Raw genomic sequence first — 16,099 nt, forward strand, 5'->3', positions numbered from 1 at the left:
ACTGGCTCCAGGCGACCTCCCGGATCCCCCGTCGGGCGGCCACGTGCACGGGAGCTCCTGTAGCCGACTCCGCCGTCAGGTACTGGCCATGTGCGTGCGGCTGGGCCACTCACTAGTATGGTGACCGAGAGGGTGCCCGCCGGTGGGGTGTGGGGTGGTGATCACCGGCCCTCAGAGCCCTCACCGTTACGGGTTCCGAGCCAACTGCGGCGAGCTGTGAAAGCCAGGAGGCCCACGCATCTCAAGGAGCCCTGCTGCCTCCAGCCAGAGGGCAGATGGTGCAGAAAATTGGGCCCAAGATGCAATCATAAGGGTGACAGATCCCAGAGAAGAATGACAAGGGGCCCTGCCGATCTCCTATGCCGAGATCAGGGCCCTGACGGGAAGGCGTAGGACCTGACGCGGGTTTGCGGTCGTTACGAGCGAACCACCTGGGAACCGTGTGTCCCTGTCTCACGTCCCGCTTGTTGGAGGGGTCCCAGAGAACACCTCATCTCAGGGGGATACCTGGCAAAGTGATGCTTGCCCGACGCTGCTCTAACAAAAGACCATAGACTGTGGGGCTTGAACTTCACCGTCTCGCAGTCTGGAGGCCAGAAGCCTGAGACCAAGGTGCCAGTAGACTGGTCCTCCTGGAGGCTCCTGGGGGGGGGGGGGGGGCTGTGCCTTGCCCCTCCCCCAGCTTCCCGTGTTGCCGTCAGGCCTCAGTGACCCTTGGCTTATAGACACGTCAGTCCAACCTCTGTCTCTGTCTTCACACAGCCCTTCCTCTCTGCGTGTCTCTGTGTCTCCCATATAAGGACACCAGTGGTTGGATTTAGGACCCCCCCCCAACCCAGTTTGACCTCCTCTTTACGTGCATCCTGATTACATCTTCAGAGACCCTACTTCCAAATAGCATCACACTCGCAGGTACCGGGGGGGAGGACTTAACAAACCCCGTCCAGGTAGAAGGTACGGATGTCAATGCCAACCTCAAAGACACCCCCCCCCGCCCCCATATTCCCATTCAGTTCACCGGTGTCGGCTCTGAACAGACCAGGAGGAGGGCAGCAGTGGCTCCAGCTGCCGTGGTGCTGGGGACGGTGCCTGCCCAGCGCGTCCCCCGCCGCGGGTGCGCAAATTGAGCTGCTGAGGGTCTTCTCCGCCTCCGCCGATGAGGACCGAACATTGTGGCCCTCGCGCAGGCCGGGCAGCCGTCCGCAGCCACCGTCCCGCTCTCCGGCTATGCTAGCTCTCCCGCACTGTTACAATATGGCGCAGGGGGATCTCGAACAGCGCACATCTGAGCACCTTCTCCGGGGTCCACCTTATCAAGGATATTCTGTTCCTCCGACCTGGTGCCCAGGAAGTGGCCAGGACTCTGTGTGTCCTACTGAGACGCCTGCTTGCCAGAAGACAGAGAGATACTACAGGGACTCGGCAGGGGAGAGGATGACCCTCAGTTCCAGCCTCATGAACACCTGTAGCCGCGGGCGCGGACGATGGCTCCTTCCGCTTAGCTGGGTCGCCGCTGTGACAGCGCTGTCGGCTGCTGTGACAGCCACCACCCTGAAGAGCTGGAGGTGCCCTGAGCAGACGTGAGTCCCCACTGCTGTGCATCAGCCCCTGCCCTGCATCGACCGAAGCGGCAGCCCTTCTAGCACTTTCCGGGGGGGGGGTGGGGGGTGGGGGGGGGCAGGGTGGGCCTGGGCTTGCAGGCCAGCGGCCCTGGGGCAGGAGGTGGCCCTCACGCTTCAGAAGGACAATTCACAGAACATTCCACATGTTGGGCAGGGGCTCCCAGTGGGGCAGGGACCTGAGTGCTTCCGGCTGGAGCACCTGGCCAGCTTTCCTGCTTCCTCCTTTCCTGCCTCTGGGACATCACCCACCCCCCCCCCACAGGCTTAAACAGTGCCCCCCACCCCACCTCATGTCTACCCAGTCCTTATTTGGAAATAAGGTCTTTGCAGCTATAATGAGGTAGGATGAGGTCATACTGCATTGAGGGTCCCTAAATCCCATGACAGGTGCCTTTATAAGAAGAGGACACACAGAGAGAACGCCGGTGTCGTCAGGCAGAGACTGGGGTGCTGCCTCTTTAGATAAGAGACGCCGAGGGCCTCCGGCAGCACCAGGAGCCTGGAGGAGGCTGGGACACATCCCCCCACAGCGTCTGGAGGAGACGAATCCTGCCGACTCCTTGGTCTCCGATGTCTGGCCTCCAGTCTGTGAGAAGGTAGATTTCTGTTGTTTTGAGCCCTCGGTCTGCGGCGGCCCCGGGAAAGTAACCTCCCCAGAATAAATGCCCTGAACCGAAGTCCTTGTCCCAGGCTCTGCTTTTGCATCGGCAGGCTCGCCCTGCCCCCGCCACAGGCCGGAGAGTGGAGCTGGGCCCTGCCCCTGCCCCTGCCCCTCCGGCCCCGCAGGAAAGAGCCGTCCCGGCCCTCAGGGAAGCATCTCAGGGTCTGTGTTGCCAACACACTTTCCGGCCTCCGCCGGAGACAACAGACCAGGAAGCCGCCGGCCCCCGAAAACTGTCGGTGCTGCAACGAGGCGCATCTGGAGGCAGCCTCCCCGCCCCACACCGGGCCCAGATGCCTCTGTCACGGGAACTGCTGACACCCCTCTCCCAAGCTGGCCCCTCTCAGCTGCAAACCTTGATCCGCCCGGGCCTTCAATCTGCCCATGTCATCACCACCGGAATAGAACTCAGCGTTTCAAAAGCGCCAGCCCTTCCCGTCCCTTTTTCCTGGCCCTGTAAATATGTGGGCAGAAATAGCAGCCTGCAGGCTGGGGGGAGTGATTGCTGGTTGCGGAACCAGGCACAGGCTCCCGCCCGGGTGGGCCTCGCGCGTGGGTGCCCGAGGCAGTCACAAAGGCCGGCTTTAAATAGCTCCCTGTGGGTAAGCGCAGCGGAAAGAGGGCAGCCTGCAAGCAGCAGGGAAGGTGAGGAGAGGCGGGTGTGGGTGGGGCAAGATCCCAGCAGCAGGGGGCTTGCACCCAGGTGAGCGGGGGCAGCTCCATGAACTTGAACCTACCTGCCCCTCCCCTGGGGGCCCAGAAGATGGAGCTGACCCTCCCGGGCCCCCTCTGGTGGAATGAAAGACTTGGGACAGGACCCAGGTTGCCTCCAGGGGAGGGCGGGTGGCCCTGAGCCCAGCCTGGCACCTTCGGCACACCATCTGGGGCCTGAACACCTCACCCCCAGGCAGTTCTCCAGGCTCCGGGGAGGAGGGGAGCCGTGACCCCGCGTGGGGCCACGCAGGCCAGAGGGTGCCGAGGCGAGGCGGCGAGGGAGAAAGGGACCGCTGCCCTTGGGCGTCACCGCCCCTGTTCGTGGTGTTAGCCCAGCTTGGCCGCCCCCAAGCCCCCTGCTGTCCAGAGGCGGCCCGGGTCCCCGGCTGACCCAGATCCAAGCCACCTGCTCTCGGCTCGCCCCGAGGTCCACTCCGCTTGCAGCTTCTGGTCACGTCGGATCCTGGAGGTCTTGCTTCTTGGCCCATCCCACGGCCCGGCATGACTGTAACAAGCACCGAAGCCTCGTCTTTTAGAGCAGGGGCCCAAAGTGGCAGCCTGGTGCCAGAAGGGGTCTTTAGGGGGTAAAGGGCCTTGGAGCTAGAGGTGGAGGTGGAGGTGGAGGAGACAGAGAGGAGGAAAAGGGGGAGGAGGGGGAGGAGGGGGAGAGGTGCAGGTGGGGGAGGAGGAGGAGGAAGAGGAGGAGGAGGAGGAAGAGGAGGAGGAGGAAGAGGAGGAGGAAGAGGAGGAGGAGGAGGAAGAGGGGGAGGAGGGGGAGGAGGGGGAAGAGGGGAAAGAAAGGAGGAGAGGGAGGGGGAGAGGTGCAGGTGGGGGAGGAGGAGGAGGAAGAGGAGGAGGAAGCGGAGGAGGAGGAGGAAGAGGAGGAGGAAGAGGAGGAGGAGGAAGAGGAGGAGGAGGAGGAAGAGGGGGAGGAGGGGGAGGAGGGGGAAGAGGGGAAGGAAAGGAGGAGAGGGAGGGGGAGAGGTGCAGGTGGGGGAGGAGGAGGAGGAAGAGGAGGAGGAAGAGGAAGAGGAGGAGATGGAGGAGGTGGAGGAGGCGGAAGCAGAGGAGGAGGAGGAAGAGGAGGAAGAGGAGGAGGAAGAGGAGGAGGAGGAAGAGGAGGAAGAGGAGGAGGAAGAGGAGGAGGAGGAGGAAGAGGGGGAGGAGGAAGAGGAGGAAGAGGAGGAGGAAGAGGAGGAGGAGGAAGAGGAGGAAGAGGAGGAGGAAGAGGAGGAGGAGGAGGAAGAGGGGGAGGAGGAAGAGGAGGAAGAGGAGGAGGAAGCAGAGGAGGAGGAGGAGGAAGAGGAGGAGGAGGAAGAGGAGGAGGAGGAAGAGGAGGAGGAAGAGGAGGAGGAGGAGGAAGAGGAGGAGGAGGAAGAGGAGGAGGAGGAGGAAGAGGAGGAGGAAGAGGAGGAGGAGGAGGAGGAAGCAGAGGAGGAGGAGGAAGCAGAGGAGGAGGAGGAAGAGGAGGAGGAGGAGGAAGAGGAGGAGGAAGAGGAAGAAGAGGAGGAGGAAGAGGAGGAGGAGGAGGAAGAGGAGGAGGAGGAGGAAGAGGAGGAGGAGGAGGAAGAGGAGGAGGAAGAGGAGGAAGAGGAGGAGGAAGAGGAGGGGGAGGAGGAAGAGGGGGAGGAGGAGGAGGAGGGGGAGGAAGCAAAGGGGGAGGAGGAAGAGGAGGAGGAGGAGGAGGAAGAGGAGGAAGAGGAGGAGGAGGAGGGGGAGGAGGAGGAAGAGGAGGAGGAAGCAGAGGAGGAGGAGGAAGAGGGGGAGGAGGGGGAGGAGGGGGAAGCGGAGGAGGAGGAGGAAGAGGGGGAGGAGGAGGAGGAGGGGGAGGCGGGGGAAGTGGAGGTGATAAGCCGGGTTGTGGTTTGGGCAGATGGACCAATCCCCTCCGTTGCCCTTGGACGCAGCCTTGGTCTTCTGGGAGCGGCTGCCCGGCACCCCCGTGCTGGAACACCTGGACCTCAATGGTCCACTGAGCCCTTTTGTGAGCGGGCGTCCTCTAGCATCCCGTCCCCAGGGCCTGGAGACACTGCAGACCCCTGGGCAGTTTGTGCAGGCTGGAGGCGGGTGGTAGGACCACCCGATTCACAAAGTCCGATTCACACAGAGTCATCGTCATGCTCCCCTTGAGGTGGCTCGGGCTGGGGCCCACCAGGAGGGCACCGCGGGGCCAGCAGGGCAGTTGCCCGGCTGCCTCCTTGACCACAGCACGGCACGGACCTGGCTGACCTTGTCCGTGGGAGCCGGCTTCCCGGGCTCCACAGTGACCGCAGAGCGGTCTGGTCCTCTCACTGCCGCTTCTGTTTCCTCCGAGTGTGAAGGCTCACCTTGCTTTGGTGCCATGGAAAACCCGGACACCCTTAGTAAGAGCTGCCTGTCAGATCTCCAGTGACTAACAACTCCCATCACCCTGCTTGCAACCGTGTCACCCCACGTGCGTGGTGGGGACTGGGGGCTCAGTGGCCCCCTTTTACCCATCGCCACATCCGAGAAGGCAGTGTAATGGCACCCTGGCCACGGGACCAAGAGACCAAGGGGGGAGGGGGTGACTCCTCGAGCCTCTCTCCAGGACCCTGCATCTCTGCCCCTCCCACCAAGGCCCAAGGACGTGGCCACGTGGCTCGCCTCCGGGACACAGCTCCAAACCCCTCTGTCTCGAGCCCATGGAGCCCCCAGCTCCAGGACAGCTCTCCGGGCAGCCAGGGTGCGGCCACGGCCCAGCCGCAGCAACAGAGAATGCAGCCAGAAGCCAAACGCTTTGTTTTATTTCATGCTGGGACCAAAGGCCCGTGGACGCCCTTCTCCACCACTTTACCAAGAAAGTAGCACCGCCCACTCCCAGCCTCCTCCCATGACCCGGTCCCAAGCCCACAGAGCAAGTGCCTGGAATCAGGATTGTTTTGTGAGTCAAATGCATAGCTTCCCAGAGGCCACGAGCCTGCCTGGCTCAGCCTTGGGTCAGGTGGACCCTGCCGCTAAGGGGGAGCTGGGCCAGGGGTCTGCAGGACAGGTGCGTGGGAAAGCCCCGGGTGGTCTTCCAGGTGATGGTGGGGACAGCGCCTGGGGTACTTAGGGAGGCCGAGGCTTTCCTCTTGTTTCACGCGGCCTGTTGTCACGGCCCCTTCGAAACAGGCAGAGGGGGCAGATCCACCCGAGAGCCTTTCGCCCGGTGGCCGTGGGCTCCAGGATAGGTGAAGCAGCCTATCCAGGATAGGTACCTGCAGCCTCACATGGTGTAGGCCGCCCAGTAGACGACATTGACGGCCACGAAGGCAGCAGGGAACACTGCGCGGGCGTAGATGTCGATGGTGTCTGCGTCGATGGGCTTGAAAAGCCCACGGAGGCCTCCCTGGCCCCCCGAGCGGTGCCCGCCCCGCTTCTTGGCCTCCCCCGTCTCCATCTCCACACACCTGTAGGTGGCCATGAGGTTCCCAGGCGTGCGGCAGGGCCGGCGGGACACTGCCAACTCCTGGGTGACGCCAGCGGCCGACAGGGAGAAGAGCACAATGGCATTCTTCACGTCCATCTGCACAGGGGGACGGGGCAGGGCTGAGCCAAGGGCGGGCTCCGCTCCAGGACCCCCCACCCGGGCCACGGCTGAGTCCCTCAGCAAGTGTCGCTGTGAGCAGCAGCAGGCAGGGCCTGCTCTCCTGTGCCCGGGGGCTGCAAGCGAACCCCCCAGAGCAGTAGGCAGAGGGTCCTGAGTTGGTCCCAGGAAGAGTGGCCCCACCAGCACTGCCCCCTCTGTGTCGGTGGCGGGGTGGGGGTGTGTGTGAAGGGCATGGGGGGGGGGGGGGGGCTGTCCTTGGTGCTGAACACAAGAGCGCCCACAGGCTCAACCTCACCTCTGTTCTCTGCTCTGTGGCCTTGACCTTGGCCTTTTGCTTCTTCCGGTAGTCAGCATTGAAGTGGGCAAAGGCATACTCCACCAAGGCAGCAAACACGAAGACGTAGCAGATCCAGAAGTACACGTCCAGCGCCTTGATGGCCGAGGCCCGCGGGAGGGAAGAGCGGGCACTCACCATCAGTGTGGTCATGGTCAGCACCGTGGTAATGCCTGCCGGGAATGGGTGGTGCCATTGCTGGGGCCCTTGCCACTTCCCTGCCCTCCCCACCCCTGCCCCAAGCCCAAGCGAAATTCAGACTCTTGTGACCAGGCCTGGCAGGCCACTGGCTTGGAACAAGGGGCTGGAAGGCAAAACATGGGCTCATGGGTAGCAGGGTTGGCGTCCTGCTTCTGGGCTCCCGCCCTTTCACCAGCTCCCTCGGAGGAAAGGTCAGGGCCCCGTACCTAGAGACACCCTGGCGGGCACCGCTGCCTGGCTGATCCAGAAGGAGACCCAGGACATGGCAACTAGGAGGATGGAGGGCATGTAGGACTGGATGATGTAGACGCCCCGATTCCTCCGGAGGTGGAAATGCAGGCTGAGCCGAGGGAACTGACCAGCTGCAGGAGAAACACTCCCTGCTGGGACCTGACCCACCACACACTGTGGCGCCGGGGGGCAGGGCGTGCGGGTGGAGAGGAGGGCTTGGCAGGCACGGAGGGGAGCACCACTTCAAGCCTCAGACCCCTGCCTTCCCCACTTTCGCAACACAGCTTGATGGATCAGGAGTCTCCTGTGCCCTGGGCCTTGTCCTGGGAGAGAGGCAGGGCCACCCGGAGGCAGGAGAGGAGAAAGATCCCAGTGCTGCACTGGCCCAGGGCACTCTCCCGGAGTGTGGCCAGCTCTTCCAGCCCTCCCTGGAGCCCAGCCAAGCAAAAGGAAAGAGCCAGCTGGGCTGGCTGGCACCAATGAGCAGGCAGTAGGAGCTGGGAAGGGGCAGGAGGGGTCAGGACAAAGGCAGCCCCAGGTGAGCCCCACACCCTTCGTGTCCCCCCCCCCCAAAACCGCAAGCACTGAGAGCCTGCAGGAAGCAACCAAGGACCGAGGAACAAGGCAGAGAAAGCCTGACCCATATCCGCACTGTGGCGCCCTGAGTCCCTCGGTCAGGTGCAGCCTGTGCCCATCAGCGCTTTTCCAGGGGCATCCTCAGGGGGTCCTCAGAGCCAACTAACGGCTTAGTTACAAGTGCTAGAAGACCGCGAGCCAGGCTCACGAGAAGAGGCCGCGAGAAGCCGCGTTACCCGATTTGAAGTTCATGAGCTCCGTGGCAAAGTGGTAGCTGGTGATGGTGAACTGGGCCAGCTGCAGCTTGTTCAGCCCGTGGATCTGCTCCTGGTTCTCAGACCAGTAGTACACGATGTCCTCGGATGAGTAGCCATCTGCAGGAGAGCCCCAGGTGGTGTCCCCCGGCACAGGGGACAGGGGACGGCACAGGACACCCAGCCAGGGTCGAGAAGGCCTGTGGCCATGCCCAACCTCCGGCCGGCAGACAGGACCAGGAGAGCTGGACAAAGGGCAGGCCTCCATCTCTAGGTGACTCGCAGGGGCTGTCACGCTGGCTCGGTGACACAAATACATGCCTCGTCTGGGCTGCACACCCGTCTGTGACCCGTGGGACGAGGGTCGGGCTGCCCAGGCCTTCCAGCTCCCTCTCTGCCTTCTCTTCAGCCCAGGCTCCTCGCTCCACGGGTCCTATCCCAGACGCTTCCCTGTCCCCGAGCCAGGCCGGCTGCAAAGGTCCCTGGCGGCCCGAGTCCCCTCTCCCCCCGCAGCACAGTTGCCGAGCAGAGCCCCCTGCCCGGCCCCGGAGGGGCACTCACAGCTCTCCAGATGCAGCATGCACTCTTGCTCGTCCATGGGGTATTTGGCCAGGTCCATGTCGCAGGCCACCGTGGAGGTGATTCTGCCCAGACAACATGCTGGTGAGGCCTCCAGGAGCGAGGCCAGCTCCCGAAATCCTGAGGTCCTCCTGCCCCACCCCCCAGATTTTTTTAATCTCCTGGTTTTTAAAATGTTGGCCGCTAACTCTGTTTTTAAAAGACACAGGTCAGAAAACACATATTCATACATGCACATGTACGTTCGGGACAGCTCAACACACAATAGCCAAAAAAGTGGAAACGGTCCGGTGTCCACGGACGGATGAGTGGATACCATGTGGCGGGAGGTTACTCGGCCGTAAACAGAAATGACATCCCGGTGAACACCATGACCCTCAAAGACACTGCGCTAGGTAAAGGACAGAAGGCAGACACAGAAGGTCACGCGCTGTATGATTCACTTTATCCGGAAGGTGAGGTCGGTGGGGCGGGCGGACGGATGGAGAGCGAGCACTAATGGGCGTGGGGTCTCCTTCCTGGGGAATGAGACCTTCTGGAGCCAGACGGGATGTTGGCACAACACTGAGAACGTGCTAAATGCCACCGGATCCTTCACGTTGAAATGGTGAATTGCATGTTATGTGAATTTCACCCCCACGTGAAAACGAAAAAGCCACCGTGTTGGCCACAGAGCTGCATCCGTGGGCTTCTTCCCACGGCCACCTCTGCAGCTGCCATTACCAGGTGGTGTGGGGCGCCGCCAGAGGACGGACGACCCATCCGGCTCCCGTCTGAGCATCTTGGGGGGGCCGGTCCAGGGCTCACCGGATGCTGTACAGGATCACCCCGTCAGGCTGCAGCCGGATAAGCTTGTTCTCCACGGTCACGTCGTGGAACCAGGCGGACTTGGCATTCACAATGAAGGTGTCCGGGAGCCACAGCTTGTCCACGAAGCGGCTGTCCAGGCCCAGGGTCTCGTTGGTGTGGTTGTAGGCCAGCCTGCTGTCCCGCCAGCTCTGGTGCAGGAACACGGTCATGGTGTATTCCTGCAGTGGGAGGCGGGAAGGGCCACTGGCCGTCAGCCCCGCTCCTCTCGCGGGGGCCCACAGCCAGGGGTGGGTGGAGGTTGACCAGCACCTACCATGTTCACCTCCGAGATGTGGTCGATGCTGGCCACCTCGATGGCGAGGGCCACGTTCACAGGAGGCCCTGCAGGGAAGAGGCTGAAGCCAGGCTCCCCACCCAGTGCAAGCCCAGGCAGGCAGGACAGGGGTCAGCCAGGGTTTTGCAGGGAAGACCATGTTGGAGAGAGTCTGCCACGAGACCCTTCTGAGAAGACCCACCTTCCCAGCTGTCTCCCGGGGGCGGGGGGCTACCGTCGAGGCGTGACACATGCCCTGGGGACCGCAGACGCACCCCTCGAGGGAGCCAGCCCAGGGCCGGCAGGGCTCACCCCCACAGCCGGACGCAGGAGACTCCCCCGTGCCCCCACTGGCCGCCCTCACCTCCAATGCCAGGCCGGAAGTTGCGAGCATAGCCCTCTATCAAGCCATCCAGGTTGGGAAGCCAGGATATCTCCAGATTGGAACCAACATAGTCCCCAATATCATTCATTGCTCTGGAAACGCAAGGCCCACTGGTCACAGGCAGGGCGCCAGGGACAGAGCCCAGCTCCCTTCCTCGGCACCTAAGCCAGGGGTGGGCGGGGGAGACCACGGCGAGAGTCCCTCCAGGCTGGACCTGGCCAGTCCCAGTGAATCCTGCCAGAAACGAGGAGCCCCAGGACTCTTCCACCTCACCCACCAGCCTCTGCTCAGCTTCCGCCGGCCCACCTAGCCTTGAGCGAGCCTTCCAGGTCACACAGAGTCCCCAGCCTCCCTCCACAACTGGTTCGAGGAGGGTGGCCAGCCCAGAGCCCCCGCCCCTGGTCTCTCTGGATGAAGAGCCTTGGAGGACCCTGACAAGGCACATGGCCCCCCTTTCAGCCTCTGATGGCAAAGTGTCCTGCAGGAGGTGACCTGGGAGAAGAGCTGCGTGACCAGGAAGGTGAGAACAGAGAGAAGGAGGTATGGGTGAGGTCCCACACCTGACCCAGGCCAAGGCTAAGGGCCCATGGGGACGCTGGAGCTGACCTCCCGCTCTCTGTGCCTTTCCAGGCAGGCCCAGCACTGGCGGCAGTGATCCCAAGTTGTCATGTGCTCCTGAGGCTTAGCCTGACCCCAGAGTGGCTGGGGCCGTGCCAGTGGCTGCAGACTAGTCCAAATGACAGCCTGTGCTGGTTGTCTCTGGCAGGGCTGCAGGGGCGTTCCACACGTGGCATCTTGTGGCCTGTACACACCAGACTGCCCAAAGCCCCCAGCAGCTCCACCCACCCACCCCTCCTTGTGCTTACCTGTCCTGGGGTGAACCGGGTCACCCAAAACTCATGTCCACCCAGAACCTCAGAATGGGACCTTATTTGGAAATTGGGCTATAATCAGTTAAGATGATACCATGCTTGATTGGGGTGGCCCTCAATCCAATGAGTGGTGTCCTTATAAGAAGAGAAAGCAGACGCACAGGGAGAAGGACGTGTGACAACAGAGGCAGCGACCAGAGACATGCAGCCACAAGCCAGGGGACACCAAGGGCTGGAGAGAAGCATGGAATGGATCCTCCCCCAGAACCCTCCGGAAGGAATCAACCCTGCCCTCGGACTTGATCTTGGGCTTCTGGCCTCCAGAGCTGGGAAGGAATAAATGTCTATTAAGCCCCCTAGCCTGTGGTCACTTGTTACTGCAGGCCCCAGGAAGTCACACAGCCACCCCCTCCCGCCCACAGGGCAAGGCCCATCCACAGTCAGGCAGGAAGTGAGGGGGGCATTCAGGAGGGCATTCAAGAATAACTCTCTTGTGTTATCTGTAATGACGCTGTACTCACAGGTGGGTTCTCAAACACCTGGAAGGCTGCCTGGGTTAGGGAAGCACCAGCAGCTGGGCACCCAGCCCCTCCTCTGTCCCACACGCTGGTCCTTGGAAGAAGGTCAAACTTGAACCAGGAGCTCCCTAGCTAAGGACACTCACAAACCCCTGACCTATCCCGTAGGACCACCTTAGGGCCTCTAGGCCACGTCCCGGTCTGGTCCAGGGCGGGGGTAGGGCCGGTGATTTGCTAACAAAGTATAAGGAGGAACTGAATGAAGTCCTGGACCCAAGTAAAGCACAATGAAAAGTGCAAATGGAGGTCACCCTAACGATCAGACGTAAAGGGACTCGAATTAGGTTTTATTTTTGGACTGGCCCAGCTGCCATCTTGCGGCAGCGGCTCGCCTGCCGGGAACAAGGCTGTCGGGAGACATACCATCCGTCCCCGGCCTCAGGGTGGTGGCACAGGCAGGCGCCCCTTCCCTCAGCTGGGTCCCATGCCCACTCCCGGGCACAAGGCAAGGCCACAGGTAAGCCCCCGGCCACAAAGTTCGCCTTGAAGTGGCAGGATGCCAGTGGATTTCCTAGACTTTGCCACCCCTAGAAGGTGTGAAGGGAACGGACTCCCTGCCCCGTGTCACTCCTCACCTAGCACAGGGGCTGTTCATTTTTCCAGCTGTGAAGAGATGTCGAGGGCCATCCAAGGAGGATGTACTAATGCTAGCCCGGGGAAAGCTGGAGAGCCCTGCTTTCCTCCCACGGTTTAGGTGGGCAGGTAAAGGAGTGGACGGGGTACACACTCTATGTGGGGGAGGTTGTGGTGCCTCTGATCAGCACCTTGCGGGAGAGGTTCTGCCTCATCTGGTCGCCTTGAAACCCAAGCTGGCCTAGAGTGGGGGCTCCCGTTGTGCAGACAGAGAAACTTGGAGACACATGCTCAAACTCCTGGGGTGAAGTGGGCACCATGAAACACTGGCGGCGGCTGCTTGGGCGCCATCAGGCCTCCCTCCCTCGACTGGGGCCGCTTGTCCGTGCCCCTCTCTGGGGCCAGAGAGGAAAGGTGGGTGCAGCTGAGCAAGGCGGTGGGGCCCTCCTCCCTGCAAGGACCCTTCCAGCGTGCACACACAAGCCCACAGTCCCTGGCAACTCTGCTCTCGGAGCAGCACGAGCTACGCTGGCCCCTCAGTTCCCAAGGATAAGAGGAACAGCACGACAGTCGCACGGTGAGCTAGCAAGGCAGGAGCCACACACACAGCTTCTCCAGGGAGGTGGAGGTGCCAGCAATCCAGAGGGCCACCCATGAGGGTGCAGCCGGCAAGCTCGGGCCCCTGCCACATGAGTGGGTCTTCAGACTCAGGGAAGGCACAGCTTTGACCCAACCCACAAACGCTGCACAGCACATTGGTTCTAACCCACCGAGACTTTCCTGCTGGGAAGCCCAGGATGTGACCTGAGCAGCGGCAGCCAGGACAGGCATCTCCTGTCCCCCTACCACTCCGGATGTGAGGACCTGGAGACCGAGGGAAAGGAGGGTGCTGACCTGCTTCTGGAGTGGAGGGTGGAGGGATAGGAAGCTGGCAGGGGAGGAGGTGCCAGGTTGACAGCACTGCACTGTCTGAAGGTCGCCCGCCAAGGCCCACAAAGCCCAGAGGCTCTCCTTCTGGCCGGGGCCACAGCCTTCCAGCCTTCCTGCATGGGCAGACGGGCACACCCGTTACCCCCACTTCCAAGCCAGATGTGGGACAGAGACCAGGATGTTTCAGTTTTTAGAAAGGCGATATAATGTACATATGGACTTGGGATGGGGGCGGGGGTGGTCTGGAGAATTTCCCAGCAGGAAAGTACAAACGGGTCCCAAAAGTAGGGTGAATGAGCTTCACGTCAGAGCAGAACAGGCTTGGCCACCAAATGAGTTTTGGTGTCAAACTTGGGCTGAGGCTTTGAGGTTCAGAGCAGCTTGGACTCCAGAATCACAGCTACGTGGCTATGCTGGACCAACAGCTGATCCCAGGCCTCCAGCCCATACATCCACGGCCACGCCTCAATGCTTTGCCCTTCCCCTTACCTTGAAGTAGGAAAAGGGAAAAGGGCCATGGAGCTGGATAAGAGAATGAAGCCTTCCGAGGACAGGGGCAGATCAACATTGCCTGTGACCTTCGGCACGATGACCACCCTATGGCCAGACTCAGACCTTCCTGGCTCTGCCCCCCACCCCACAAACAAGGACATTCTGACCACATGCCCCCACCTCCGTGTCACATGCTGCCTGAGTGCCTACAGCCCAAACACAGGCTGATGTTCAACCATTTCCAGTTTCTAAGGCCTTTGACAGCAATTGATTGCCCAGAAGTCCGGAATGCTGGGGGGCAGAGGGGTGTGCTGTATTTGCTCTGGTTGTCTGCAGCCCATGCACTAAGATGATTTTCAAAAAGGGCCACTCCCAGGAAGGTGGCGGGCATATGGCCATGGGATGCCAGACTACCTGGAGCCCATTTCAAGTTCCCAGAGAACAGAGAAGATGTTGGGGACCCTACTGGTCCCTAGAAGCCAAAGGGGGGAAGCCACAATCCATGGGGACCCTCCTTCTTAGCCTTTTCCTTCCTTGGGGAGACAGAGCCCTCCTCCCCTCCCCCAGCAGTTAGAAATCCTGAGTCTTCTCTGTCCTCCACCCCCTCACCGCCCCCCACCCCCAGAGGCAGCTCGCTCCTTCCCACCTGCATGCTCCAGAGTTGAGTGGCTGCCATTTGAAATGGCCCCTGGAAGGAGACTCCACAGCGTCCTGGGCCCGAACTTTCTAGCGACCACACACAGCCCTCATGCCGTCCCCCCAGCCCTGCGGGCTGCAGCGGAAGCGTGTCTGTGCAGCTCGGCTCCCATGGGGAAGGGGAGCCTCCTCCCCCGTGTCCGCGGGATGGTTCCTGTCTTCCTCCCTGCAGCTCGTGCCGCGCCGAGCGCTCAGCCCGCGCCTGGAGGGGCACCAGCAGCCAGGGACCGGCCAGGTGCCGCTGGGGCCGAGGACCCCACGCGAGCCCAGGCACCGGGGCGGGGGGGTGGGGGGCGGGAATTGGGAGCGGCTCCCACGTCCGCGCGCAGCTCGGCGGCGCCGGTTCAGCACCGGGACGGCGGACAGCACCCGGGGGCGGCCCCAAGGGCAGCGGTGAGTCCGGAGCTAGGGGCCCGCGGGGGACATGGGGTGGGGGTGGGGTGCTCGCGGGGAGAGGGGGGACGAAGACTGGAGTCGACGGGGGAGGTGAAGACGGGGGTAGACGGGGTGGGGGCGGGGAGGAAGACCGAGGGCGGCCCCGGGCGCCGCGCGGACCCGGCTCGCTCACCTGGCGCCGCGGTGCTGCTGCGCGCAGAGCATCAGGAGCGGGGGCAGCAGCCAGGCCAGCGCGTCCATGGCCTCGGCGCTCGGCGGGGACCGGGGGCGGCGCCGGGGTCCGGCCGGTCGCGGGCGCTCGCGAAGTTCTTCCCGGCGGCCGCGGCAGCGGCACAGGCGGGGCGGGGAGCGGGGAGGGCGCGCGGCGCGGGCGCGAGGGCGGACCGAGCGCGGAGCCCGGAGCCCGCCCCGCCCCGAACCGGGCCGCCCCGCCCGTCCGCCCCCACCTGCCGCCGCGCCCCCGCCGCACTTGGGAGCCGCGCCGATTCCTCCCCGCCCCTGGGCCACGCAGCCCTGCCCCGCCTCGGGCTCCCGCCCGGCCTGGCCGCGCCCCCCTCCCTGGCGGGCCGCGCTCCGGGCCCGGGGAGGGGGGGTCCCGCACTCCCCGTCGCACCACCGCTGCCAGGGAGGCGACCCAGGCCCACGACCCGCTTGGTCGCAGCCTCCCGCTGCCTGGCCAGGCGCCTGCAGACAGACGGGCGCGGTGAACGTCGTCCCGGGGCTGTTCGTGGGGGTCACAGGTCCCGGAGACTTGGCGGGTGCCGGGAGGGGGCTAGCGTTCCTGCGCCTTACCGGCTACTGGGAGAGACCCCCCGCCCTCCAACCCGCAGCTCCTTCCAAGCCCCTCACACTCGCGGCAGAGCCAGAGCCCGAGCGACCACTGCCCCCACTGGGTCGGCCTGACGGGGAGGGAAGTTGGGGGGTGGGGGGCAGTGCGGCTGCTCCTCTGGCTGAGGTCCTGGTCACAGGATGCAGCGACTTCTCTGTCCCACCTGGTCAGGCTCCGTCACACCTGTGCCCGCCTCTGGAAGGGCACTGCAGATGGCTGGGCTGTAAGGAAGGTGACATCTGCCCTCTGCGGCCCGCGAAGCGCTGAGGAAGTCAAGGCCCTAAGCATTCTCTATTTTAATTCTTTCCAACAGAAGTTGTGCGCAATTCCCCTCAAAAGACATCACAAACTTTAATCTCTGTTGGGTCTCATTTATTCACTTCTGGACTCCATATCAGCTGACAACAGAAAGTGAATTCCCATGCAAACACTAAGAACGGGCAAACTTGTCCCGGAGGGCATTAAGTCTGCTCCCATGACTGCAGACGCTGGCCAGAAAGGGG

At 62.9% G+C, this 16,099-nt stretch overlaps 1 protein-coding gene across 4 annotated transcripts; it reads right to left on the reverse strand.

Annotated features, from left to right (window-relative positions):
• Positions 1-5,740: 5,740 nt before the first annotated feature.
• On the reverse strand, positions 5,741-15,236 carry GABRD (gamma-aminobutyric acid type A receptor subunit delta). 4 transcript variants are annotated; one of them, XM_058719409.1, is made up of 9 exons: positions 14,940-15,236; positions 10,210-10,322; positions 9,846-9,913; positions 9,530-9,750; positions 8,705-8,787; positions 8,126-8,263; positions 7,289-7,444; positions 6,843-7,054; positions 5,741-6,523 (listed from the first exon to the last, which is right to left on the reverse strand). In XM_058719409.1, the coding sequence occupies exons 1-9, from the start codon at positions 15,005-15,007 to the stop codon at positions 6,224-6,226; spliced, it is 1,359 nt and encodes a 452-aa protein (XP_058575392.1). In that variant the 5' UTR covers positions 15,008-15,236; the 3' UTR covers positions 5,741-6,223. The 4 variants fall into 4 exon arrangements, with proteins under 4 accessions (XP_058575392.1, XP_058575393.1, XP_058575394.1 ...); XM_058719410.1 differs by lacking the exon at positions 14,940-15,236 and adding an exon at positions 14,322-14,810; XM_058719411.1 differs by lacking the exon at positions 10,210-10,322 and having other exon boundaries at positions 14,940-15,234.
• Between the last annotated feature and the right edge of the window lie 863 nt (positions 15,237-16,099).

The sequence above is a fragment of the Neofelis nebulosa genome, chromosome 2 (assembly GCF_028018385.1).
Source record: "Neofelis nebulosa isolate mNeoNeb1 chromosome 2, mNeoNeb1.pri, whole genome shotgun sequence".
NCBI classification, from domain to species: domain Eukaryota; kingdom Metazoa; phylum Chordata; class Mammalia; order Carnivora; family Felidae; genus Neofelis; species Neofelis nebulosa.